Source organism: Marmota monax, unplaced genomic scaffold (assembly GCF_021218885.2).
Source record: "Marmota monax isolate L192 unplaced genomic scaffold, Marmota_monax_Labrador192_F-V1.1 WCK01_AAM20220418_F8-fsc00029, whole genome shotgun sequence".
Taxonomy (NCBI): domain Eukaryota; kingdom Metazoa; phylum Chordata; class Mammalia; order Rodentia; family Sciuridae; genus Marmota; species Marmota monax.
The window spans coordinates 14,304,363-14,330,285 of NW_026693024.1; the positions used below are offsets into that span (position 1 = coordinate 14,304,363).

General features: G+C 48.7%; 1 protein-coding gene across 2 annotated transcripts; it reads left to right on the plus strand.

Annotated features, from left to right (window-relative positions):
• The first annotated feature begins 886 nt into the window (after positions 1 to 886).
• On the plus strand, positions 887 to 17,358 carry Cd83 (CD83 molecule). Of its 2 annotated transcripts, none has more exons than XM_046453519.2 (5): positions 887 to 1,013; positions 1,104 to 1,219; positions 12,209 to 12,425; positions 14,069 to 14,175; positions 15,823 to 17,358. In XM_046453519.2, exons 1-5 carry the CDS (start codon positions 977 to 979, stop codon positions 15,946 to 15,948), a joined length of 603 nt encoding a protein of 200 aa, XP_046309475.1. In that variant the 5' UTR covers positions 887 to 976; the 3' UTR covers positions 15,949 to 17,358. The 2 variants fall into 2 exon arrangements, with proteins under 2 accessions (XP_046309475.1, XP_046309474.1); XM_046453518.2 differs by having other exon boundaries at positions 888 to 1,013; positions 15,820 to 17,358.
• Positions 17,359 to 25,923: the final 8,565 nt, after the last annotated feature.

Below are 25,923 nucleotides of genomic sequence, written 5' to 3' on the forward strand. Positions count from 1 at the left end.
AACAAAAGTTTATTTATTTACAGTGAAGTACATCACAATAATAGCAGCTTTGTTTGCAATATTAGTAATTTAAAAAGAACCTAAATAACACTAATTGGTTCTAATGGGTGGTACAACTGCACAATAAAATATTAGACAGCCAACTATAAGATGATGCTGAAATTTTTAAAATGTGGAACTGCTTGCAAAGTGTAAACTAACATAAAGTAGGGTGTCAGTATGAAGAGTAAATCATTAAAAATACCTATCTGTGCATGGAAGTCGATACAGTAAAACGCTAATGGAAGTGACTTCTGGATGGATTAATAGGTGACTTCACCATCTTCTACAGTTGTCTTTCCTGAAAGTGTTGGATGTGTGCTGTGTGTATAATTATTATTGCAGTGGAAGAGGTTGTCCCTTGCTGAAGTAATTTAAAGAGGCCGGATGATAAACTTCTAGGATAGCCAGGGAGACAAGCTCTGCAGAATTATGCCATTCCTATGAAATCTAACCAGTCTCATGATCCCAGCATCTGGCCCAGAGTGAGCGCCGGACTTCGTCGGTGACGTCACCACGGACAGGCTGGGCCTGGCGGGCAGCTGCCGACCCTCTCTGAATCTGGTCTCGCCTCCGTAAAATGGGCATAACCAGCTTCAAGGCCTGAAGCCGGCTTCGTTTTGAGGGTCAACGCCTGTCACGCGTGTAGCGCGGTTTGCAAAGCCGCAAGCGCGGGGCGTTCCGCGGGGATTGTTGTCGCCGCAGCCCAGCCGCATCGGCGACGCTAGCTCTGGGCGCTGGGGGGCGGGGACTGGGGCTCGGACGGGGGCGCCCCGGCCACCGGGGGCCAGGCAGGGCGCGCCGCCCGCTTCCGCCGCCCGCGGGGGATTCCCCGGGGCCAGCGCGCAGGGAAGTCCCCGGGCGCGGGGTACAAGAGGCGGCGCGGCGCGAGCGCGCCACTGGCCGGCACCCGAGGCGGCGGCGCAGCGCTCCAGCCATGTCGCGCGGCCTCCAGCTCCTGCTCCTGAGCTGCGGTAGGGCCCGAGCGCCGGTCGCCCCCTGCCTCCTCGCGACACCCGCTCTCGTCGCTGGCTCACGGCTCTCTCTCTCTCTCTCTCTTGCAGCCTGCAGCCTGGCGCCCGCGACGCGGGAGGTGAAGGTGGCGTGTTCCGAGACTGTGGACCTGCCCTGCACCGCCCCCTGGGACCCGCAGGTCTCCTACGCGGTCTCCTGGGCCAAGGTAAGCGCCCGTGCCGCAGCCCGGGGTGCAGGCGGGTGGGCTGGCTACCCCCTGGGGGGGGAGTCGGGGCGTCTCCGGAGGCTGCACCTGGAGGACCCCGTCCTTCTGACACGCCCTCCCGTCCTCCTCCAGCCTCAGCCGCATCCGGCTCCAAGGCAGACTTGGGTTTGGTTCCCCCAAGACCTCAACCCTCTGTCTGCCCCTAAACGTGGCCCAGGTGGCACATCCCAGTGAGATATTTTGGAAGGACAGGGAACCTCTCATTGGGCCTCGATTCTGGGGCCACCTGTGGTTGTGGCCGGTACACGAAGGAAGCAACAAGGGCCTGGGTTTGGGCATTGGACAGGAGCAATGTCCCCAGAGTCCTGATTTCGTGTGTCTTGTGACTGTGATGACCACAGACACGGGAGGAGGAGGGGCGGTTTGACAAGAAGGACTCAGACAGTCAGAAGTGACTTAGCTGTTTCATGGGCTGTGTGTGGCATTGGTGGTCACCCCCTTTCTGGGTTATCCTGAGCCTCCTTCCCCAGCCTTTCTGCAGCTGGGAGACGGCCAAGCCAGGAGGGCATGCCAGGGTGCAGGAGCCAGCGCCCTCATGGTAACAACGTGTGGCTGCCCACTGTGAGAGAATTGAGTTGTGGGAGGCTTTTAAAAGGTTTTCTTTCAACTAGAACAGTCTCAGATTCTAAGACGCCATTCCCGTGGCTTTTGAAAGCCCAGCAGATGCCATTTCATCATGCTGGTCCTTTGCTCCCCTTCCTGAAGTGGGGTGTCTGCCACCATCGTGCCTCCATTTTAAGCCAAATGAATGTGATATCCCAGCAAGCTCTCTGGCTCTCTCTGATTTGCTGTCTTACCTTGGGAGGAAATCTCTGTGTGTTTGTTGTTTTCCACAAAATGCAGGGCCTTCCTTGGCCCACCGTAAAAGGTACTATGAGAACCTACACATGAGACTGGCCATTAAATGATGCAAGGCAGCACAGGAATTGTGTGTTTGTGTATGTGTGTGTGTGTGTGTGTGTATACACGCCATGTTCTCTCCTATCTAGATTGTCAGTTCCCTGGGGACAACACTACACCATAGCTTTTGTGCATTCTGTGCCGTACCCAGCATTTGCCCTGTTAAGTGCAAAGGTGCTCAGTGAACTAGCGGAGATGGTGCTGCCGTCTGGGGCACTGTACTGTGCACTGTGAGATCAGAGAACACAATTCCAAAATTGTCTGTATAGTCAAAAAAATGGCAATGAAACAAAATACTATAGAAACTATTATTTGAGTGCTGGCCATATGCCAGGCTCTGAGGTAAATAGTAACATGTTGTTCATTCCTATCCTTCCAATACAGACTTAGGAGGTCAGTACTATTACTGCTCCTACAGGTGCACAGTACAGGTGAGGCAACTGAGCCCAGAGGACAGAAATGACTTGCTCACGATCACACTGTCACACTGCTTGCTCAGTGGTGGAGTTGATTTGAACAAAGCATTCTGAGTCCAAATCCTGGGCTGTCAGAAGTCGGCCCTGATATCTCTGTCTTCTACCTTAATTACTTAAGGTAAAGAAAATAAAAATGTCCCGGGGCTAACCAGGCATGGACTTAGTCATCTCAAAGAAGGAGGAAAACATGAAACCACTGTCCCTTCCAGAGAGTAATTAAAAAAAGAAAACATTATTAATATCCCCAGGGGAGTAATTAAAAAGTACTCGTGAGCCGAGTAGATGAAATTTCAGACTGTGGAGTTCAAACAGTTGTCAAGTTAAATCTTCTTGCTCAGGGTCGTTTGGAATGGTTCAGTAAACCATAGCAATTAACCTTTGACTTCTTGGATGTCAGCTGATGATGTAACTCTATATGTATTGGACACACAGTTCTTGCAAGATTTAGCCTGAAGGTCTCTCAAAACTTTGTCCAAAAAAAAAAAAAAAAAGCAGTAGTCTCTAGGCATTCTGGGTTTTCCCTCCCCTTGGCCCATGGAATAGGTTCACTGAAGAAGCACATCATGGTTATTTTTGAGCCCTAAACTGTGGCTGGAAGAGCCGTGTTGTGCCAGTGAACTAATCAGGAGCCTTGGAAGTGATGTGTTATTCCTCAAGTGCTTTTTCCGCAGGCCTGAGCGTATTGTGTGGCTATTTGTTATTTTTCAACCCTTTTGCATTGATTGCACTTGTACAATAGAAATGGATAGAGCATTCTGGAAACCAGGCTGATGGTGAAATACTGAAAGACTTCATTTTACACAAGATTAGGCATCTTGTTGCTTTTCTACAGCTTTCTGGTAAAGTGTTTCAGTGAAGGGGAGGGGTACCTGTAAAGTGGGGAGGGTAGCCCTGGAGCCAGGCCCGGCTAAGCTCCTGTGGCTTCCCTCCACCTCGCTGTCCTGGCTTCTGACCTGGGAGTGGGCTGTGGGTGGGGCAGGTGCAGCAGCCTCCCCCCACCCCCACTGTCTGCCAGATTCTTCACATTCTTGCAGGCCTTCTGCAGATCACAGTGATGGCTGTGGTGACTCATAATTTAAAACTCCATTCACTCCTCTGTCCTCAGGCACCAGAGAGCATCCTGTCACTGTCCAGTTGGCACTGATGACTTGTGGTTAACAAAGGACCCATGTAAACCATCTGCTTTTTGTTTTTTGGGTTTTTTTTTTTTTTTAATCATTTGCCTTTTACCCCAAACTCCAAGCAGACGGTATCCAATTAGTGTTTGTAACATTAGGATGAGTTGGGAAAGAACAGCGCCTGTTTTATTCTTTTATTCTCTGTTTCCGAGATGCAATGAGAGAGGTCAGAGGGCATCAGTACGGACACACACAGGAGGTCAGAGGCAAAGCCCAAGGTGGACAATGTTAGTCCAGCTCCCGTTAGCTCGGTTTTCCTTCCTATGGGCTGCAGGCCTCCTCTCTGGGATCCCCAAAGGGGATCATCCCTTCCTTTCATGTATCTTAGAAAGCAGTATGGGTGATTGAGAAGAATTAGAAAAATTAATAAATTATATCCACAGGGATCGTAGTTCAATTTAGCCTTTAAAGTTCTACTAGATTATGGTTCTATGGGGAGGTATTTTGAGAACATATGCAAATAGACTTTGATCCATCGCTCTTTGTTTGAATTCTGGAATAAGAGGGCATAGCACCTCACCGTGTCTGCGGGAGGAAGACCCTGCATGGGAAGGCTGCGCCCGTGCTCCATGCTGGGGGGCACGGCCCTGGCTTCGCTAACGAAGCTGTACTCCTTGGAGAGAGAGGACAGTGCTGGACGGAGGCTTTGGGCACGGTCGAAGTCCTCTGCTAATAATAATGAACGTGCACTTAGGGGGAGGTGCAGTGCCATCTCGTGTCATGTGGAGGAGCCCTGAGGACCTGTAATGATACAAAGCGAAAGAGGATATCCAGTGTCGTCTCTGGGAGATGCTGTGGGGGTGAGGACAGTCATGTGTCACAAGACGAGTGTCTTATTTAGATGATTTCCAAAGGAAGGGGGAAAGAGGAAGCAAGATTGTGATTTCAGAGAATAGGTCAGGCTTGAACTTCAGCAGATCTGGAAGAATCCCGCTGCGGAAGACCATGCACCCACCCGGGGAGTGTTCTATTTCTGACATTCATGTTAAGGGAACTGTTGGGCAGCAGGTTAATGGCTTGCGCGATGCTACTTCAGGGACAGTCACCATGCAGATCTCTCTTGTCCTTGACTCGTTAGGAAGCTATCTTCCCTGTATGTCGATGAACTCCTGTTGAGTGGACTTAGATTTTCTGTCTCGACCATCTTGTGTGATAATGACCTAAAGGGCGCGGGCGCTGAGGACAGGGATTGCTGTAGGAGGGGCTGGAGTTGAGGAACGGTTGGGGCCGATGTCATCAGCCACTGACTCTGATGGACCCGCAGAGGAGCCAACACATGCCACTTAGTGCACTTCTTCATTTTAGAATGCCATCTGTCAAAACTGGACTTAAGACTATGTTTCGACATCAAATAGAGGTCGAAACTGAAGGAAAACTGAAGTGTGTAAACAATGTATGCACTAGAATCACAGAAAATCAGGCCATCCCCATGGGTGCCTGGGCTCTCGGCCTGATGGAATCACTCGAAAGGGTTCTGTCTTAGGTCAGACTATGAAAGACATAAATTTGTTTCTCTTATATGTATACTTTTATTATTTAGCAAATCTTTGTAGGTCCCCCACGTGTGCCAAGTCCTGGGGCTGGCATTGGCCACCCCAAGACTGGCAGAATTGTGCCAGAGGAGCATCTTGAACAAAGGCATGGACATGGGAATGCATGCGGTCTTTTGGAGCCCAGTGGGGTCCCTGGTGATCTAGAAGGGAGAATGACACAGCTGATGGCTGAGAGATCAGGTTAGAAAGTAGGCTGGGGACAGATTGTGAGGGACCTTGAATGACCAACTATATAGTGCCTTGAACTTTCTCCTCTCAGCAGTAAGAAGCCATTGAAGGATTTTAAGTGAAGAGAATGATACGAGGCAAACTCTATTTGGAGAAACGCGTATTTCTCAGGGCAGTGGGCAGGAGTTCACCCAGAGGAGTCTCAGGGGCAGTTCCGTTCGGTCAATGCCGTGATGTTCCCTTTAGGTTAATTCAAATTCAGACTCAGATACACCTTGGAACGTCCTTCTGTCTTGGGCTTTTCTTTGTCACTGGTCCTATCTGTGCGGATCTGCAGAGGCTTCCTCAAAGCCGGTGGAGGGAGTCTAACCAGGTCCTTTGAGAATGGTGGCCCTTTGGATGGTGGTAGGTCTGAGTCAAATAGCTAAAATCTTTCCGCTTAAAAGAGGGTAGGAAAGAAGCCGGGGAGCCAAGGGTGAAATAGAAAAACCAAACCCCGCTTGTTTTCCATGAATATAAGGAGGAACCTAAATCACATGAGGACTGGATTGTCCCAGTTTCGTTCTTGGTTCTGTCACCACACAAAAAGGGGGAAGTTTGCAGGAGGTGACAGTGACGTAGGGGAAGGTTTTATGTAGGGCAGGAGTAAAAACAGATCCATTACCTCAAAGATGGGTTCCTCCACCTGAAACCGTTCCATGGCCCCTTCCTGGACACTTCTGCAATAATCCTGTATTTTCTATAAACAGCTCTGAGCTCAGTCCAGAGCTAAATCAAGACACTTCCCTAAGTTTCCTTGACACTGTTGGGTTTGCCCCTGGGTAAAGGTCCTGTGTGTGCCTTGTGGAACCAGCACACGCCTGGGACCCCCAGGCTTGTTACTGTCACTTAACTTTTTCTTGGAGCACCAACTACTTTGCTGTCCCAGGTCTCCTAAGAGTGGCTCCATTTTAAGAGCTGGTGGCTGTCTAGGACCATGGGTCCTGATGGGGAAAACCATTTGTGGCAAGAAGGATGTTAGTTGTAATAAACAGTTCAAAATCACCCAGGGCCAGCCCTTCTGGGTCAGTTCTGGAGAACAGAAGTTCTGAGTCCAACCGGGGCCTGAGGTCTCATTCCTTAAGGAGCAGGTGGCCCAAGGGACAAAGCAGGATTGGCTTTGTAACCTTTTCTGGAATCTGGAGCCACAAGGAGACAGCTTCCTGTGTGTCACACTCATGTGGTGACACAGGGTACCCCCATCAATGAGGACTCTTTCAGTCACAAGATACCACTGGAGTCCTAACCCTGGGTACTTGTAATTGTGACTTTATTTGGAAATAAATTTGACACCTTGGGTTTGGACTTCTGCCTTCCTGACCTGTGAGAGAAGACCTTTCTGTTATTTTAAGCCACCTGGTTTTGTGCTGCTTTGTTACAGAAGCCCCAGCAAATAAACCTCCCAAGAGCTTGGTGGCTTCCCATCTCTCAACCCTTCTCCCTCCCCGTTGGTTTCCCTGCCGACCTCCACGTGGCTATGCAACAGTAGCTGGTAACTGCAGACTTGGGTCAAGGCAAGGACCGTGCCTCTGTTCTGCCGTGTCAACAAATGTCTGATTATTCTCCGGTGGCTTTGATTGGGGCGTGTGCCCATCAGAACCAGTATCTGTGATGTCAGACCCGAGTTAAGTTTGTCTCCTCTAAAACCATGTGTGGAGCTCTGTACAGGACATGGACCGGAGCTGGTCGTGATGCCTCTGACCCACAGGGTGCTGAGGGAAGGAGGATGATTGTCCTGAACAATGCGTGGTGCAGGGTCGCCTTCAAGTCCCACTTCAAAGGTTTCTGCTGCATTTTTAGGATGGTGTATTAGAGAATTCAGAATGTGTTGAGTATTTTGGAAAGACGTGATGAGTGGACAAAAAATTTCCCCTTAGACAAAGATTGGGACTTCTAGGACAGCCAAGAGGAGACAGGAAATGTCTGTAAGGAATGACAGCTGTGTGGGTGGCATAGGGAACTCAGTGATGACACGTCTCTTACCGACGCTACCAGCTAAGTAGTGCTTTTGCGTGTTTTCTCCTGTGATTCTTCTAATGACGCCCGTTCAGATAAGGAAATGAAACTCAGAGGTGAAGGGATTTACTGAACATGATCCTGCTCACCGGTGGGGAACTGGGACTTGACTTCAGGCCTTTGGATTCCAAAGCCAGCGCTCTTGTAACTGTCTCATGATTTCTGAAATTCGCTCATTTATGCAGAAACTACTTTTTGAATCCATCCTGTGTGCAAGGACCTATTGAGTCTTCTGAATGACACCTTGGCTAAGAGAGCAGTAGCGTTTTTAGGGCTTGCCGTGTGATTGGTACCATTCTTAGGGTTGGATGCATCCTCATCAATATGTTCATCCCTGCTGTGAGCTGCAGTCTCCCCTGGTCCCAGCGGAGCAAACCAGCCTGGGAGTTGTGTGGACCCTTGGCCCAGAGCAGAAGGAGCTGTGGCAGGCGTGGGGTTTGCTTCCAGTTCTGTCCCAACTCCAAGGACTGTGCTTTTAATTATGCCGTCTCTGCTGTGCTCGTAACTCTCGTTAACAGCCATAAATCCAGCTCTTGTCTGTTAGACCCAGTAAATTTCAAAGAGGAAAATCATTTTTCTAATAAAACTACACTTAGAAGAAAACGATGTTAATGCTCATACATTCTCCCCTCATTACGACATCAACCTCCGAGCCAAACTCTTTTGCACGTTATAAAAAGCTGTTTCTGTGATGAATGGGGATTATATTGGCACTTTAATTGAGTTAGAAACCAAGGTACATGAATGTTAGTGCACACAAAATGCAATTAAAAAAAAGCTGCTCCAATGTGGTTGGAATACAGCAGATTAATTTAATGTCACCTTTAAATGCTTAGTCTCTACGTTTAAATATGTTTGATCAAGTAGATGAAATATTTATTTGTACATATTTTTTTATACATATTTATTTATACATATTTTCCCCCTCAAAAAAAGATTTCTTCCTTTTCTCTTAGGCTTCTATCACATTTTAATTTTTTTTAATAGATGGACACAATACCTTTATTTTATTTATCTTTATAATGTGGTGCTGAAGATCGAACCTAGTGCCTCCCACGTGCTAGGCAAGGTGTTCCACCACTGAGCCACAACTGCAGCCCCTCTATCACATTGTAAGAGCTAATGAATGATAAAGTTGGATTTTGGTTTAGGATCAAACCCTTTCATTGCTGTTGGAATGGAACTCTTGCCCTCTGGTCCATTGAAATATGGTAATCTCTAGGACGTGAGCATGTATTTGGATAAAATTATGTAAACTTTTGTAACAGGGCATTTGTTACAATAGTTTTTGGCTGAAATGCTGGTTCAAGTTCAGCCATATGCATGTATTTTAGTTTTTGTTCTAATTCAAATTTATCCATCACACACACACACAAGACTTAATTCACATGCCCTTAAAATCAGTATGTGTATTTGCTTGACATAGTATTCAGCAAACTAAAGAGAGTTTATTTTAATTTAGGGCTTGTGGTTTCCTTAAGTTCAAATCTCTCTTGCATAAAAAGATATGGTATTTAGGCTATTCAGTCAAAGTGGGGACCTTGAGACAAATCAGAGTCCTGAGGCTTTCTGTAAAAGAGATAGCCCATAGTTTGCTCTTATTTAATTCAGCACAAAAAAAAATTGTCAGCATAAAAATTAATGCACAGAGTGTGGATTTCTTAAAACATCGTTGGAATGAATGTTTTGAGGAATTAATTTGTCCAAATTGTGTTGTGCTTGAGCACGCTTGCTACAATATTAGCATTGTGAAATGTGCATTAAATAGTTGCCGGCAATTATGCTTGGCTGTGAATGAATCTGAGGGTTCCTTTTGTTATGAATTACTATTTCCTAAATGCTTTAGCAGAGAAGCAATGAAACACTTTGAGATTTGGAATGTTTAAAGAGTGTTTCTTGCCAGTGGCTGCTTTGGAGCCAGCTCCAGTGTTTATAAGAACTCATAAAACAAAGCAAAGTTGAGGATCCATTTGCTGTTCCTCTGCTCTCCTCCCACTGGAATTTCTCCTTCAGTCCTCAGTCTGCTTCTGCCCCAGCTAACTCTTCAGACAAGGAAGAGCCACGTGTGCTTGGACACATGTCTGTAGAGAATCATTTCAACTTTTGCGTAAGAACTTCCACGATAACCCTGCTGCCCTCTTTGCTTTGAGCGTGGAACAATAACATAAAAGCTACATCTCACACTTTTGACTTTGTCCCATCCAGGACATGAATCATCCCTTTGTTCAGCGTATCCATGCTATATACACTACCTGCCTGTTAGTCACATAGTAGCCATCTCAGTTATCAGACCAACTTTCAGCCTCTCATGGTTCTTGGGTTCAGGTAACCCTTATTTTAATTATGGCTCCAAAAAGCAAGAGTGCTGGCTATGGACATGCCGAGGAGTGTTCTTTTTGTCCTCCTGTGGTCTCACCCTGCCTTTGTGTTGCGGTTTGAACATAACTATAGGCTTTGCCAGAGGCACCTGGAAATCTTACCATCAAATCTTACTATTGACAACATTTTGTTGTTGCTGCTGCCCATTTTTAGAGTGAATTCTCCTCTGCAATTGATAGGAGGCTACTGCAGGGGGTTCCCACACCTGGCTCAATTGTGGGGCCTCTTTATGTAAATAGGGACCACTGTTCATGCTTCCACCAGCTGCAGGGAGCTTTGTGGGTTTTGATCTTGACTTGGGGGCTGGGGGAGGGGGTTCTTTCTGAGTTGAGGGAGGGGTCCCTGGATGGGAGAGGAAGTCCCCAGGAGAAGACCAGAGGTAGTTCATCTCCAAATGGTCATTGCAGCCACGTTTGTGTTTGGAGGTTGATTCAGCAAAGAGAAGCAGGATGCTGTGTCCCTGAGAGGGTGCAGTCTGGGGTGGCTTAATGAGCTCAGATTGGCCTTGAGGGCAGCTGGGCACAGATGGTTTTTCATGGCCACCCTGATAGGAGGAAGCTGCTTTGCTGGGCAGCAGAGGGGAGAGGAGGGTTGTTGACTAGCCAGGCCCCTGACTCTGTGGTTCAGTTGGACTTGGAAACCTTGTGCTAATTCCAGCATGTTTTAGAATCACCTGGATGCTCTTCATTCCCTCCCAGCTTCCCTGGCCACCTTTCCTTTTACGGCCTTATTTTTGAATGTCCAAAGGCCTGAGTCTTTTTCTTGATTATTTAGGAAGGAGCCTTTAAGCACAAGAAAGACCATCAAGAAATGGGATTTATGTCCACAGACTCACCCTGGGCAGGGCCATTTGTCTCAGCCTGGTGCGGGGAGTGAGTGATAAATCTGCCACCAGATGTCTCTGTAGTCCACTCTACCCAATGGCAGCCGGCACCAAAGGTTGGTACCTGAGCTGTGGGTGGCCTGCCGTGCAGTCCCTAACTTAATAAGCCAAGCAGGAACAGGGTGTGCGTATGTATGTGCGCACGCAGGCGCGGGTATCAAGTTTCCTTCACAGGCTGCTCCCCTAACACCTTGGTCATCTGTTTCCCTGCCCTGAGTCCGTTCTAGAACAGCAGCACTGCAGAAAGAATGCTCCCGAAACAGGAGGTTGACCCCCCGCCCCAGGTGCTGGCCAGGACAGTGGTAGTGAGGCCTGCTCATTTGTCTCTTTCCCTAAGGCAGCTCCTGGGTGCTGTTGCAATGCTAGGGACAGGTAAGGGACGCCATTTAATCCAGGGCCCCCGCAGGTCCCCAGCCAAGCAGCGAAGGGCACGCGGGGGCTGCTCGGGGATGCTCCCATTGAAGCATGTCCCCGAGACTCAAAACAACGATTTGCCTCACTGTTGGTGCAAAACCATCCTAGAAGCGTTAAAATTTCAGGGATATAGCAACTGGAAAATGAAATGATGTCTGGGTAGGACGGCGAATGGGCCGTGTGTCACATCTTTGAAGTAGGACATGCTGGCAACACCGACCAGTCGAGTCACAAGGATAATTTAGGAAGAGAAAAAACAGCCAGATTCCTTTTCTGGTCTGTGGTGCTGTGACGGCCCTTCCACACGTGGCTTACGGTGACCACCTGAGGAACTGACCGTGCCATCTCTGTGGCCCTCTGTCCACCTGTCGTCCTCTCCCCCTGGGTGGAGAAGAACGGCCCCGGGAGGCGGCTGGTGACGGGCGGCCTTGTTTCCCTGCACCCTGTTTGCAGTTGTCTGATTTTGCTCTTAAGAGACTTGGGGACTTTTCCAAATAAAAGACTGGGATCCAAAACCAAGAACCCATCTGGGGGCAAGTTGGTTTCTGCAGAAAACAAGAGAACATTTCTTGTAGAACCAACAGCAGCAAAATTGAATCCAAAGTGAGTCATGTCCGACCTGTCACCACCATCCTCAGTGACACTCTCCCTTCCATAGGGTGGAAGTTGGGATCCTGGTGCTGAAATCATAAAATGCAGACCTGATCTTATTCCAAGGAAAATAGAGCCCTCGCAAGTTTTTATCAGCTCTTTCCTCCTCCCCCAGAATTCACACGTACGAAAAAAGCAACAGATCTTTCTTGCTTTAGAAACATGAGTTTTGGATGAGTTTTATGAAAACAAGATGGAAAACCTCAATGCGGGCTCCAGCGCTCGCAGGTTTGGATGACAGAGTGTGATGAGCTGTCGTGGTTTCTCCACAGCTCCCTCAGGGCAGTGAGGAGACACCGGACACGCTTCAGGAGGACCCGAACCATGGTCAGAGGGGACAGAACGACTCTTCCGAGGCTCCCGTGGACAGTCCCTATTCCCTGAAGATCAAAAACACTGCCACATGCAACTCGGGGACATACAGGTGCACTCTGCAGGAGCTGGGAGGGCAGAGAAACGTCAGCGCCACCGTGATTTTGAAAGTGACAGGTGAGGTGACCTGTTGGACTTGTTTGCCTCTTGCAAAACACATGCATGCCCTTTCTGTGGGTCCGGAAGTCGATCCTCTCTTTCAGAGTCTAGCTCTGAGGCTCTGATCCCATCTGGGGCTGGCGGCTGAATTCTACGCAGGAATGTGCCTTAATCGACACAGTGACTTCTGCCCAGCACTTGTTAGGAGGTTAAGGCCGGAAATGATAAATGTGTCCTAGAGTCCCTGATTGTGTACAGTAGCTTATGTCAGTTATCTGAAAGCCATCAGAGTCCAGACGGTACTCCTACGCTCGCAAGAACACAGTGCTGTCTAAAGGGGCAGTGGTTGCACTTTCTCGCTGTCATACCCACGTGCACGAACACACGCACATCTCTTACACACTTCTCCGTCTCCAGCCTGTATTCTGGTTGGTTTTTACACCCTACATGCTGTGTATGGTTTGGTTTACTGCCTGTCTCCCCTAAGAGAGCTTGCTTTGGCCCGCATACAGTAGGATCTCAATTAATATTATTCACAGGGAAAGCAATCTTGCAGGGGAGAGCAGAGACGGGTAGGAGTGGAGAGGGGCCGAACAGAGCGCAGCACATTTCCTCCACTGCTTCTTCCCGAGGATGTGCTGCCTAGGAGTTAAGGGGTCAGACTGGAATCATTTAGATCTGGTTCAGCTGTTACCTCTGAAGCTCATTAGCCTGTGGCCTTGGGCACTCCATTGCTCTACAGGAAGCCTTAGTTCTCTCATCTCTGAAATGGGGGCAGTGATGTCTAGGACATAGGCTTGTTGCTAAGGTTAAATGAGACATCGCTTTAAAATGCTTATGGCACTGCCTGGGGTAGCCTGATCTGTGTTGGGCACCACAAAGTGCCCGCTCCTGCTCGGGTTCTAAGTAGCTTGTCTCAGCAGCCACCCCGCAGCCTGTGCCAGACTTGTTTTCCTGCTTGGCACATTGGCTATTGTGCCTGGGGGGAGGAGCCTGCACCTGGGGGGAGGAGCCTGCGCCTCCTGGCTGCTCTAGGGCAGGGGCCTGCAGCCTCGGTCCTTGGCCTCCTTCAAGCTGCAGCCTTGGCCTTACCATCTCGAGGGAGCCCTTCTCTCCACCTTTTCTGCCCGGCTTGGTGGGAGAGCTCAGTTCTACCAAAATGTGTTCACCTGGGCAATAGCAGGGCAGCTCGCCCACCTCATTGCAGAGTTCCCAGTCCCCCTGCGGTGGGGACGCTTAGCAATCTACCTGACCTGAAGCAGCTAAGGTTGCTGATGGAGTCACACACTTAGGGTGGTTTCTCTGATGTGAAGACAAGAGCCAGGCCTGGCCCCACCTCTGAATTGCAGGCAGGATAAACCCGGAGCAGACTTTCTTCAGTCCTGAGCCCCGGCTGCTTTATCTGTAGTACCGGCATACTCAGATGGGCCCTGAAGACGGGAGACCCTGTCTGCACAGCCTGTCACCCGCAGGTGGCTCAGGGTGGCTGTGAGCGCTGCATTGCCACAACCATCACTATGGTTTTTCCTGACAGCAAGGGTAGGACTGGGAGAGTTGGGCGAGGAAGGGAGAAGGAAGCATCCTCAGCTTTTTATCGTGGTAGAAAAGCCCTGTTGGAAAGGCTCCACTTACCCCTTCTTATTTTCTGATTTATTTTTAAGGATGCCCTAAGGAGCCTAAGGAAGCAACCTTTCATAAATACAGAGCTGAGATCGTCCTCCTCCTCTCTCTGGTCATTTTCTATTTGACACTCATCATCTTCACTTGCGTGAGTATCTGTGTCATCATCGCTGACCATGAAGACATTCCCCGGGGCACCAACCCCGGGATGTTTTGTAGATAGTGTGACTCACTCCATAATGGGGAGCCAGATCCTTCTCTGAACCCCGCACTTCAGAGGCCCCTGGTCGTCCACCTTGTTTGGGTCATGTGGCCACACCCAGGGAACTCTGGAAAGCACGTGGAGGAAGTTTGAGAAACACCAGCAGAACCTGCTGACCCCCTGGCGCCTCCTAGTCGGGGTGGTGAAATTGCCTTGCGACCACATCCCGGGCGGAGGCCTGTTCTTCCGCGAGGAGGGAGCAAGCCCAGCACTCAGGGTGGACCTGTCCCCTCGCTGGCCCTGGTTGGTTTTCTCTTGGGGACTCTTCCTCTATATATTTGGTATTTTCACTCCCTCCTGGAGAATTAACCTGAGAACATGGGGGCACACAGGAAGTCCCCTGGTGTGGCAGTGCTTGGGCATCCTGGCCGTGACCTTGAGCTGCTGGTCACAGACTCCAGCTTACCCCACCCCCAGCCTCTTTCTGCACGGCTGCTCACCTGGGCTGACCATGGTTGTCGGGGAGCAGGGCCAGCTGTGGCCCTGACCCACTGGAAAGTGATCCATCCCACCAGGAAGGGCAGTCTAGCTAGGGGCAGGACAGAATTACGCAGGAGCTACCCCAGAGCTGGTTCTTGTCACCCACTGTACCTTGTATGCACTCTCTGGCTCTGCACTCAGCTCTGATTTCTATTTTTAGATATTAGTCAATCAACAAATACCCCATTGCACCCCACAGATAGATACAATTATTGTATGGGAATCAAAAACTTAAAAATAACAAAAAAAATATCTTACAACAAGATGAAATACTCGTCTTTCATAACCACAGCAAAACATGAGGGACTATACTTTCATGATACTCATGATTTGGTACTGAGTCATTACATAATGGACCAGGATTTTTCTGGATGCATCAGTTTCTCAGTGATTTCTATTGATGAATATAAACAAAAATTCTTAAAGTGAAAAGGGTTTTTGTGCTTTACAGTGTCAGGAATCAAACCCAGGGCCTTGTGCATGCTGGGCAAGCCCTGAACCACTGAGTTCACCCTCAGCCCCCAATATTTTTAAATAGGAAGAATATGTTTGCAAAACAACAACAACTACTACAACAACAAAAGACTCTCATGAGAACCTACTGTACTCAAGGTTCTATGCCAGGAACTCTTTGGGGTTTACAAAGGTGTCAAACATTGTTCCTGCCCCAAGGAGCTTCCATTTTGGTTGTCAGGGTTATTTGCATATAAGAAGATAATTAGAATTACCAATCGGTCCATTTGTAAAATGAGCGACTTTGGTTCTTGTTGGCCCCTTCCCTCCACACCAACTCTCCATACAGATCTCTCACATTAGAGGCTTGAAAGGGCTGCCATCCCTAGTCAGCCAATCTCTGGCTGGCGTTTGGAAGCAGCAGAGAAATTGCGCAAGTGCCTTGTACAGGGAGTGAGGTGACCAGCATGAAGAGGGCTTCCTGCGTGGGTTGTCCAGCCAGTGCTGAGGGAATGGCATTTAAATAGAGTTGACAACGGCAGCATCTCCCCAGCTGTTCGCTTCTTGACTTGTTTCTTTTGTTTCACTCTTTTTCAGAAGTTTGCACGACTACAGAGTATTTTTCCAGATTTTTCTAAACCTGGCATGGAACGAGCATTTCTCCCAGTCACCTCCCCAAATAAGCACGTGGGACCAGTGATTCTTCACAAGACGGAAGTGGTGTGAGCAGGATCTCTACTGTCTTTGCTCATGTTGAGGACTCAGTGGCATGCCAGATGCCAGACCGGAGCAGAGCAGAATGAGCCCCACGCTGGAGATGGCATCCTTGCTGTGAAGTCCTTCACCTGCCTGAAGACATCTGAGAGTGGATCCCACCCCACTTTCTGCTGGCAAAGTCTCGAAAACCATTCCATGATCATGTAGCATGGGGCCATCTCTACTTTTCCATGGCTACCATCTTGGTGTTTTATGCAGCTATCTGGTCAACCTCCTGGATATTTTTTCAGTCATATAAAAGCTATGGTGAGATGCAGTGGAAAAGGGTCTCGGGAAAATTGAGTGCCCAAAGCTGGCCCTGTGACAGACTGCTGAGGACAGCTGTCCTCTTCCACATCTGGGAAACATCTCTTTGAATTCGCTGTGTTCTGTTACAGCAGCCCACATGTCTTACATCTGGGAGAAATCCACAGGCCAAGCTACGAAGCAGTGAGAAATATCTAGCAAATAATTTCCCAGTGTGAAGGCTCTGCTATTACTAAGGAGGATTATGTGCACATAGAAATAAAAGGTGGAGGAATTGTTCCCCAGCAGGGTCTTTTCATCTTGGAAAGACATCCATAAAGAAGCAATAAAGAGTGCCACATTTATTTTTATATCTATATATAGTTGTCAAAGAAGAATTTGTGTTTTTCTTCTTTTGAAATCAATATCTTGTTAACTGAATTGCTAACTGACCAGTAACCCGAATGTGGAGAGAGAGAAGTCAGAGTAGGTGACCATGGGACAGATGTTCAGTGACCTGCTGGAGATGCTGGACCAACCTGCCATCTGCTTTCCAGCCTCCGTGATCCCAGTACCCAGCCATGTGGTCCTGGGCAAGTTCCTGATGGATTCTTCTTCCTCAGGCTGCTGCATGGACTGACTAGAACAATGTGTGCGAAATGCTTCAAAAAAGCATGAAGCTCTGCATAGATTCCACCCTCCCACTGGGTCATTGTCCTTGCTCTGGCTGTGGGGTTCTGAGGGCGAGAGGAAGCCTTTAAGTTCTCACGTTTTCCATCATCCCAAACAGAGAAGGCTACAGAGAGGACATTCCCAGATCCTTCTGTATGGATTCCTCCTCTTGGGGAAGTAAGGAGACCAGTTCAGCGTCCTGTTTGTGCACCACCAGTCAAGGTGTGGACGTTGGGAGTTGCTGGCCCTGGCCAGAAGAAGTTCACAGAATGTCCCAACAGTGTTTGGGCATCTGTTGACTTTCTCTTAACAAACTCGGCCCCATCCCTGCTTGCTTTCCAAAGACACGTTGTTCCTTTAGTAATGTGTATGTCACTCACACTAATATGGAAAGTGCCAAGGTGATTTAGTATTTGAAACTCTGTGTCGTCTCTTTCGTGTTATTAAAGGTCTGCATGTGAATAGGGAGTGCTTTTCTTTTTTTTTAAATTTAAAACTACCCAGAAGCCTGGGAATGGGTGCTAGGATGTCCATGAACTAGGTGGAGAACCAGAATCCAAGATGAAGTTATGGAGGTGAAAGATTGACAGGTGCATTCTTCCCCAGGAGGGAGGGCCCACCTGGCAGGTGGGCAAAGAGTCTCCAGACCCATCCTGAGCTGCATGGCTACCAGTTAGGATGCAGTCCCTTACCCACCTGCCTGACCATGGGAGTAGGGATGGAAAGAAAGGGGGAGGGTGATATGTGAAGTCAGGGCCCTTGAACCTGGGTTTCATGGGGTTTGACTCTAGATCTTTGAATAGGTCCTTTACCCCTAAAATGTTAAAAGCAATCTACAAGTGGTTGTAGTAGTTATGGAAGTGTCATAGATGTGTGGCTCTTTACAAAGATGAATACATACATGTACCTGTAAAAGCTGGAGGTTTCTGTTCAATGGCAGCAACTCCATCCTCAAATACTTCACCAGAAGTACTGGGGAAACCACTTGGCATGGTAATTCAGAACTCAGAGCAACTCTTATCCACCTGGAGTTGCGCTGGTGTGGACAGGCGACTTACTTCTCAGAGCCTCAGGTGGAAGATCTTTAGAATGAGAACAGCATCTGCCTAATAAGTGTCTTGTGAAAATTAAATGAGATAACACGGAAGGGCTGAGCCTAAAGTCCAGCAAAATAGTTAAGCCCTGAACGATGCCCGGATGAGAGAGGAGACAGAGTCAAGGAAATGCAGCAACCGGGGATTTTCCACAAATACATTTTGTTAAAAGGAACAAATTGACGTGGTGTGTGGTTCATGTTGCCCTCAGAAGAACCAGTAAGTGGTGAACTGAATTCTGCATGGCATGTCGGCTCCCCTGGTCAGTTTGGACTGACTTAAAGTAGGAACATGATCAAGATTCAAGAGTAGTGCCAGGTGTGGTAGTGCACACCTGTGATCCCAGCAGCTCAGGAGGCTGAGGCAGGAGGATCACAAGTTCGAAACCAGCCTCAGCAACTTAGTGAGGCCCCAACCAGTTTATGGAAACCCCATATTAAAACAAAAAATATAAAAGGGGTTGGGGATGTGGCTCAGTGGTTAAAGCTCCCCCACCCCCAGGTTTAATCCCCAGTACCAATAAATAAATAGAGATTTAAGAGTAGGTGGTTTCAACATTTCACACCTAGTATTTGGTGTAAGAAAATGTGTGTGTGCTCGCGTGCGTGCAGGAACATGTGTGTGAAAGGGAGGAGGCGGGGAGAAGGGCTAGGAGGGCCCTTCTTTATCAAGGAGAGTGGATTGGTCTTCTGCTGCCTCGTTGGATCCGGTCAAGATCTGGGAGAGCGTTGTGGCTGATGGGGACCATATGTAGTCTTTGTCTTCCTGTCAGGGAAAGCTTTGATCTCTGGGCTTCCTTTGCCTGTGGGATTCCTTCTGCAGTTATGATATTTCGTCTCGGGATTTCCCAAGACACACAAGCAGGCATGAAAATCTGCTTCACATTCTTCCAAATGATAACCTGCGGGGTTTTGTATTCTTAGTAACACTTAGCAGAAAAGACTGAGCCACGCTCCCAGAATCCAACTCAGCCCGGTTATTGGCTGGGGTCTCAGCCTGTGGTCATAGAAACAGCAAGTGACGCCACGGATTGACCCCACAACAGAGGTCTCGGAATAATTTGGAGGATCTCAGAATAATTCAGTCTTTCCTCTTTGGCAGCTTTATTTGGTTGCATTAACTGAATAATTGTTTGATGCTTTATCGCTCCTATGTAAAAATAGCCAAAGGCCTCAAAATCTTAGGAACTCTTTGCTTAATTCACTAGCATTCACCCACCATAGCTTTGTGATTATTTGCTGAGCCAGACTTGATCTAACTGGTGGGTAAGATTCAATCTGCGAGCTCTTCTTGGAGAGTCGATTATTTTTTGTTGTCCTCTCAAGATGTGCTTATTTCCTAATTTTTACCTTTAAATTATATACGAAATTAAAAATTTCACCACCTGATCTTTCGGTGTGTGTGTGTGTGTATGTTTGTGTGTGTGTGTGTGTGTTGTTGGGCAAAATTAAATGTAAACATATTGGCTATGTTTAAATATAAATATACTCACCTTAGGCAAGAGGCTCTTGTAGACACTGCCATACTTAAAAAGGCAAGGATCCATCCTTCCTTTCACAGAGCTTAAAATCAGTAAAAGGAGAAACGAGCTCAGTGCTGTGTGCACGGTTAATTGTTTTACTTGATATTAGAGACGTATAGAAAGGATAGGGGGAACACACCCACAGAATTTCTGGGAATATCTTAGAAGGCTCTGCAGAGCTGACTGCGTTTGAATGTGGAGGAGAAGCAGGATTTTGAAGGGAAGGGGTAGAGAAGGGCGGCAGGTGTGACGAGGGCAGAGTCTTCAGGGCAAGGAAGTGGAAGGGAGGCTGGACGGGGGCTGCCTGAGAGTCTGGAGGCAGAGAGCACCCCGTCCAGCTGCAGCAGGGGGGCAGCATTGAGAGATGGCTCTTAGCACAGAGGGTTTGTGTGGGGCAGCATTGAGGACCCTGAGCTGTGCGCTGTCACATTAGATTCAATTTGGGGAAAATAACCAGGAAAACAAAGTAAAGGGATGAACAAAGAGCTGGAGGAGGTGGGAGGCCGGAAGACCTCCGGGGAGACTGACAGCCCCAAGAAGCGCCGAGGAAGAGATGGCGACCGGCTGGCTCCTCCGCTGTGGCGTCCTCTCATCAGCCCAGCTGCTGTGCAGACAGACGTTGGCAGCCTTGGTGTTGGACTTCAGCCCTTTAAGAACAGTCATTAAGGTCTCCTTTCCCTTAAAAGTGACCAGATGAACAGAAAGACCTGGTCCCTTCTGTCTTAACCTCTCTCCATCAGGCAGAACTGAGTCATAGGGCACAGGAAAGGTCCCCGTGTTTCCAGCTGTTATAGAACCAAGAGACCGCCACTGCTGGGCCCAAGGACGGCTCCTCCTGGAGGCTGTCTCTTCTCTTCAACTCTCCAGTCCTAGAAGAACACTCCCGATGTCCCCCAAGTACAATTTTTTTAGTCAGCTTTTTCACTGCCACGACTAAAATACCCGACCAGCACAATTTTAGAGGAGGGCAGGTTTGCTTGAGGGTCCACAGTTTCAGAGGTCTCACTCCATAGACAGCTGCTCCATTCCTTGGGGCCTGAAGTGAAGCAGAACATCATGGCGGACAGGTGTGGCAGGGGGAAGCAGCTCACTTGGTGATCAGGAAGCAGAGAGAGACACTCCACTTGCCGAATACCAATATATGCCCCAAAGCCATGCCCCCCAACGCCCACCTCCTCCAGCCATACCTTACCACCTCATTTACCATCCAGTTAATCCTTATCAGGGGAATTACTCACTGATTGGGTTAAGACTCTTATAACCCAATCATTTCTCCCTAAACCTTCTTGCATTAACTCACATGTGAGCTTTTGGGGGACACCTCATATCCAAGCCATGAAAGGATTGTATTTGACCAGTGATTACTTGGCTTAGGAAACGTGGCAGGCACCATCTTTGGGGTTTTTTTGTGTACATAGGTACAACCCTATAACTAACATTGAATTTTTTCCTTGGTTCTGAGCCTTGGTAGTATTGTCCAGCCGATTACGTGTTATGTAATTGCTTCTTAGTGATATTTAAAAAACAACCTTGCAGCAGTTGGGTGACTGGCAAATCCTGCTAACAACCAAGAGACACCTTCCGGCTGCACCACAGGTTGCACATCCTGGAGAAAGGAGAACACTGCTGCAGAGGCACGCTGCCCAGTGCTTGATAAACTACCCGGCCCCACTCTGTCCTTCAGAGACAAGGCCTTCCTCTTGCAAAGGGATCTCTTTTCTTTTCCACTTCTTTATTTCATTCTCCCCCTGGGATTCCAGGCAGTGCACAGTTAGGTAACAAAGGACTATCAGGAAAACATCGTCTAGGCTGGGTCTATTTGTTTCCATGGTTCCTGAGAAGTTAGGGTGAAGGAGAGAGGCGAACCTCAGGCACTAAAAGCAAATCTTCTATTCTTTTCTCCTTTCAATGCATAAACATGTACAATATCCCTCTGGGCCAGAGAGACAGTCCTCACTTAGTGGTTCATTTAGATTCTGCATGAGAAGGAGATATTGTTTTTTTCTTCATTATCAGAGGGGCTATTTCATCAAATTGACCATTTCCCCCCACACTCTTTGCCAAAGTAGCCTGTTTACAATCTACTCTTGCAGATTACAGTACTTAGTACAGACAAGGAGAGAGAAATTCAGACATTGAAAAGCTTTGAGACGTCCCACAGAGCTGGAATGCTTTTTTCAAAGGGGGGAAAATTCTGCAAATGTTATGCTCTTGCCTGTGCCCCCAGAGCCAGCTGGACGGCCCATAAACAGCTCCATTCAGGAATAACAAAGGCCCGTGTCAGAAGTCAAGGGACAGGAGGCTGAGAACTAATAATAATTTTGCACTTACACAGCAGTTTTCATCCGAAGACCTCAGAGTGCTTTATAAACATTAATTAAATTGCCCAACAGCCCTGGGAGGTGGCTGTGTATCACTATTTCCAATTTGCAGGGGGTGGGGGAGGGAAGCATTTGTGTGGTGTGAAGCTGGTACCAGGGTTGTGGGCTCTGACGAGGGAGTGGGAACTTCCCCTGGTGAGTCCAAGGCTGCTGCCGCCAGGTGGACAGGGTCCCTGCCGGGACAAGGAGATGTCCTGGTCACTCCCCGGCAGCAGGCAGCTCGTTGCATAAAAGTCGAGTAGGGCTCGGAGGGTGCAGCCTAGTCTCCTCCACAAGCTCATCACCGTGTGCCCAACTGCCACCATTACAGACTCACTCCCGTAGTGGGACTCATGATAGCAAATGGTTTTACTTCGGGTGCCGTCTTTGATGGCTTGTAGCTGTGGCCAGGCCAGCAGCCTGGAGCGTTGTGGTCTGTTGAGAGAATGTTCCATGGTGGATTATTGATGTCTGACCTGCACATGGGTGAAGGTAGTTGTGGGGTTGAATTGTGCCCTCCGACAAGACATGTTAGAAGTCCTCACCCCTGGTCCTGGTGCACGTGGCCTTATTTCACAGTAGGGTCTTTGGAAATGTAGTGAAGTTAGAATGAGGTCATGCTGGATTAGCCAGTGTCCTTAAAAGAAGAGAAAAATAGGGCTGGGGATGTGGCTCAGCGGTAGAGCAATTCCCTGGCATGCTCAAGGCCCTGGGTTCTAACCCCCAGCACTGAAAAAAGAAAGGAGAGAAATATGGACACAGACACCTGGAGAAGAGAAGACCTTGTGGAGACAGAATAGCTGCTGGAATGACACATCTGTCAGCCAAGGAAGGTCCCAGATTGCTGGCGTGGCCCTGCTACACCTTGTGTTGGACTTCTGGCCTCCAGAACCCTGGTGGGGTGCATTTCTGCTCTTCTGGGCCAGCCAGCATGTCGCACTTTGTTGTGGCAGCCCTGGCAACAAACACTGTGCTTTAAATATTGGAAGCCTCCAAATGCAGTTATTATTATAACACATCCCACCATCTTAATAACCAAAGGAAGCTTTCCTGGAGGGACTGGGCTGTGCTAACACATGGCTCCACTGATGATGGGGACAGGCAGGTGGGATGCCCTCATGATGGGGGTGACAGTGACATCTTGGTGGTTTCCTGCATGGTGGGTGTTGACAGTTGTGACAGTATTGGGCCAATCCTGTTTTAATATGTTGGATTGCAGTTGTGTAAATGTCTTGAATGCATTCCATTTCTTTATCCTCACAATGAAATTGAAAATGCAAGTGTGCACCCAGAAGTCACGGAGGCTGGACTAAGTGTAGGGAAAGGGAAAAAAAAAAATCTGCAGAAATGAAGCTCCAAACTCTGGGAATACCATTAATCTGGCATGGAGGGGGGTGCAGCCATTGGGCAAGTGCTTCTATTGTATTCACCTTTAGTCTTCTCTCTGTAGGCTCCTTCTTTTAAAATGCCAGCAATCCCAGGTAACATAACGCATAAAAACAACACTGAAAACAAAATGACCTTTGGAATCGGAGACTTGTGAATTGGAAACCAGGCTCTAGCATTCATATTCGATGCGATTAGGCAAGTCACGTGACTGATGGGTGCCTCAGTTTACTCTTTGGCTAAACGATGTAGTCATATTCTCACGGGCTGGTGAGATCTAAATGGGTTGATATTTATATCAAAGATGAGTCTAGAGAAGGTGCTGAGTGGTTTGTGGCATTGTCTTCTGCTCTGGAGGTGCAGGAGTGGGTGCGGGGAGCGGCAAGCTCACGTGGGGACAGACGGCAAGGCTGGCGCGGATGCCCCAGTTGAAAGGTGCTCCCTGGCTGGGCCTGCCTTTGGGCTGTGGGTAAGGGGAAGGCGCTTCTGTCTCCATTGGGCTTCCGCAAGCCCCCTCCCAGGAGCGTCCTTTCCTCCTTGTCTGGGGTCTCCCAGGGCTGGGAGCGAGGACTTGAGCTTGTCCAGAGTGCGCCAGCAGCAGCAGCAGTGGGGCGGTTTCCTTCCCTGCCTTTGCTCTCTGAGGCGGGGTCCACGTCCCAGAAATGAGGAGCCAGGGCAGAGGGTCAAGCTGTCCATGGACTCTTCTGTGTAAAGAAAGGGCGCAGAAGCTGCTTCCGTCAGACTAGGCCAAGTGCTGGCCCAAGTGGAGGAAGGAGACTCTGAACCCCAATTGAGTACACCTCCAATTTACCCAAACTCAAATGATCTCCACCAAATGGCTTCTCTTTCTGTATTTTCTTTTTAAACAAGTTTTGAGCATAACTTTTCCCAGGTCTCCGTGACCCAGGCCATGAGCAACAATCTTGATAAAAATACCTTAGACGTTGTGTTCCCTTGAAATAAGGCTGGTGTTCCCCAAACCAGCTCAACACCTCATGGGTTCAGAAGCGGCTGCCGTCAGTGTTTTCTGCCTGGACAGACACTGTCGCTCTCTGCTGTGCTACCCCCAGGGCTGATTTAGCCACCGGCTCCTGCTTTGACTGCAAGAGGTGACTCATTTCTACCCCTGCTGCTGCTGGGCCTGTGAGGGCTGGAGAGACCTCTATTGCCAGTACAAGCTCCCTCAGAAAGAAGCTGATTTCTCTCACTCCTAGAACTGGGGCACTCTGCTACCCTAGTGCTTCATTCAGGAACATCTCTCCCACAAGAGCCCAAAGCCTTGGTAGGACCCAGCTGTGCCATCTGTCACTACACACAGCTGGGGAGGGGCCCTTGTCTCTTATCTCCAAGACTCCTAATCCCGGGAAGGGCTTGGCCCTTCAGATTCAGTCCTTAACAATCTCTCTTAGGATGTGCTTTGAAAACGGAGGGTGCCCAGATGAAATCGCCGCTGTCAGGCCCAGACAAAATCAGAGCCAGGAAGTAATGAAGTGGGAGGGCTCAGACCTTCCTATCTGAGGCAAGCACCTTCTCAAGGACTTTGTGAACTCCCTCTTATTCTATAAACATCCCCTGCCCTGCATGTCTCACACATATGCCCAGATTTCTGTAAGAGAGTTCGACTTTAACACCAAGACTGCGACAATTCACACAAGATGCACGAGGTGCTCTGCAGCACACTTGCTCAGCAAGGACACCCTCACCACCAAGGGGGGTGCCAACTCCTGTCTGGGTCCTCTAAGAGCAGTGAACCCCGTACCCAAGTAGCTTATGTGAATGTCCCTCTGTCGCCTTTAACCACCTCCCTCTGCCTCCACCGGTTTGATCAGGCTCACAGTGCACTGGGGTTGGCATATTGCCTTTGCAGCGCTGTGCTGTTCACAGGCCAATCCCATTGTTCTTGGAGAATGTCTCCTTCACTCATATGTCGGTTGACGGAGGGCTGTTGAGGTTGGCAGTGACACAATTCCTTTCCCACTGCAAATGTGTCCTGGACTTTTTGCTAAAGGTACACTAGAGCTCCTGGTGGCCCCGGCTCGGGGTCATGTCTACATTCCCTTGGGCTCCTATGACCTTTCTTGGGAGGATATGGGGCCCAATGTCCTGCAGTGTCCTTCAGATTTAGAGAGCATTTCCTGCGGGACCTTCCCATGATTTAGCTCAGAATAGCAGGGATGTGGCCCGTGAGGCCAGCTTTGGGAGTGGGTTGTAGTGGCACCCCCTTTCTCCACAGAAAGTCTTAACTGGCTTCTCCAGAAACCCTCACCATGGCTGATTTTAGGACTGTTGGCAAAAGAGTCTCTACAAAAGAGTTCAATGTAGATAAACTCCCTGTTTTCCTGTTGCCCTGTTTTACTTGGCCACTGGCCGGGAAGATATCAGCACTCCAGGTGCTGGACACCCCTTACTAGTTTCTCACAAACATGTATCCAGTAGAGTAGTTTGTAGAAATGTGCAAACAAGGCCTCTGGCCTTGAGCTGGGCTTCACAGAGATGTCTACATTCCTAAGATAAGTTACAAATGGGCTCCATGGTCACAGCTGGCAGGGGAGGATAGAAAGGGGAGAAGAAGCTCCCCCCCTCTCAGGGGTTGTCCTTGAAGAGTTAACTTGCCCAGAACAGTGAAAGAAAAAGCTGCTTTATGTGAACTTCTGCAGACTGTGGA

Bases quoted from the DNA above. Each gene is read 5' to 3' on its own strand.
- Cd83 (XM_046453518.2), top strand. From the start codon at position 977: ATGTCGCGCGGCCTCCAGCTCCTGCTCCTGAGCTGCG. The intron at 1,014-1,103 runs GTAGGGCCCGAG...TCTCTCTTGCAG, and splicing joins GCTCCTGCTCCTGAGCTGCG to CCTGCAGCCTGGCGCCCGCG. The intron at 14,176-15,819 runs GTGAGTATCTGT...ACTCTTTTTCAG, and splicing joins CACTCATCATCTTCACTTGC to AAGTTTGCACGACTACAGAG.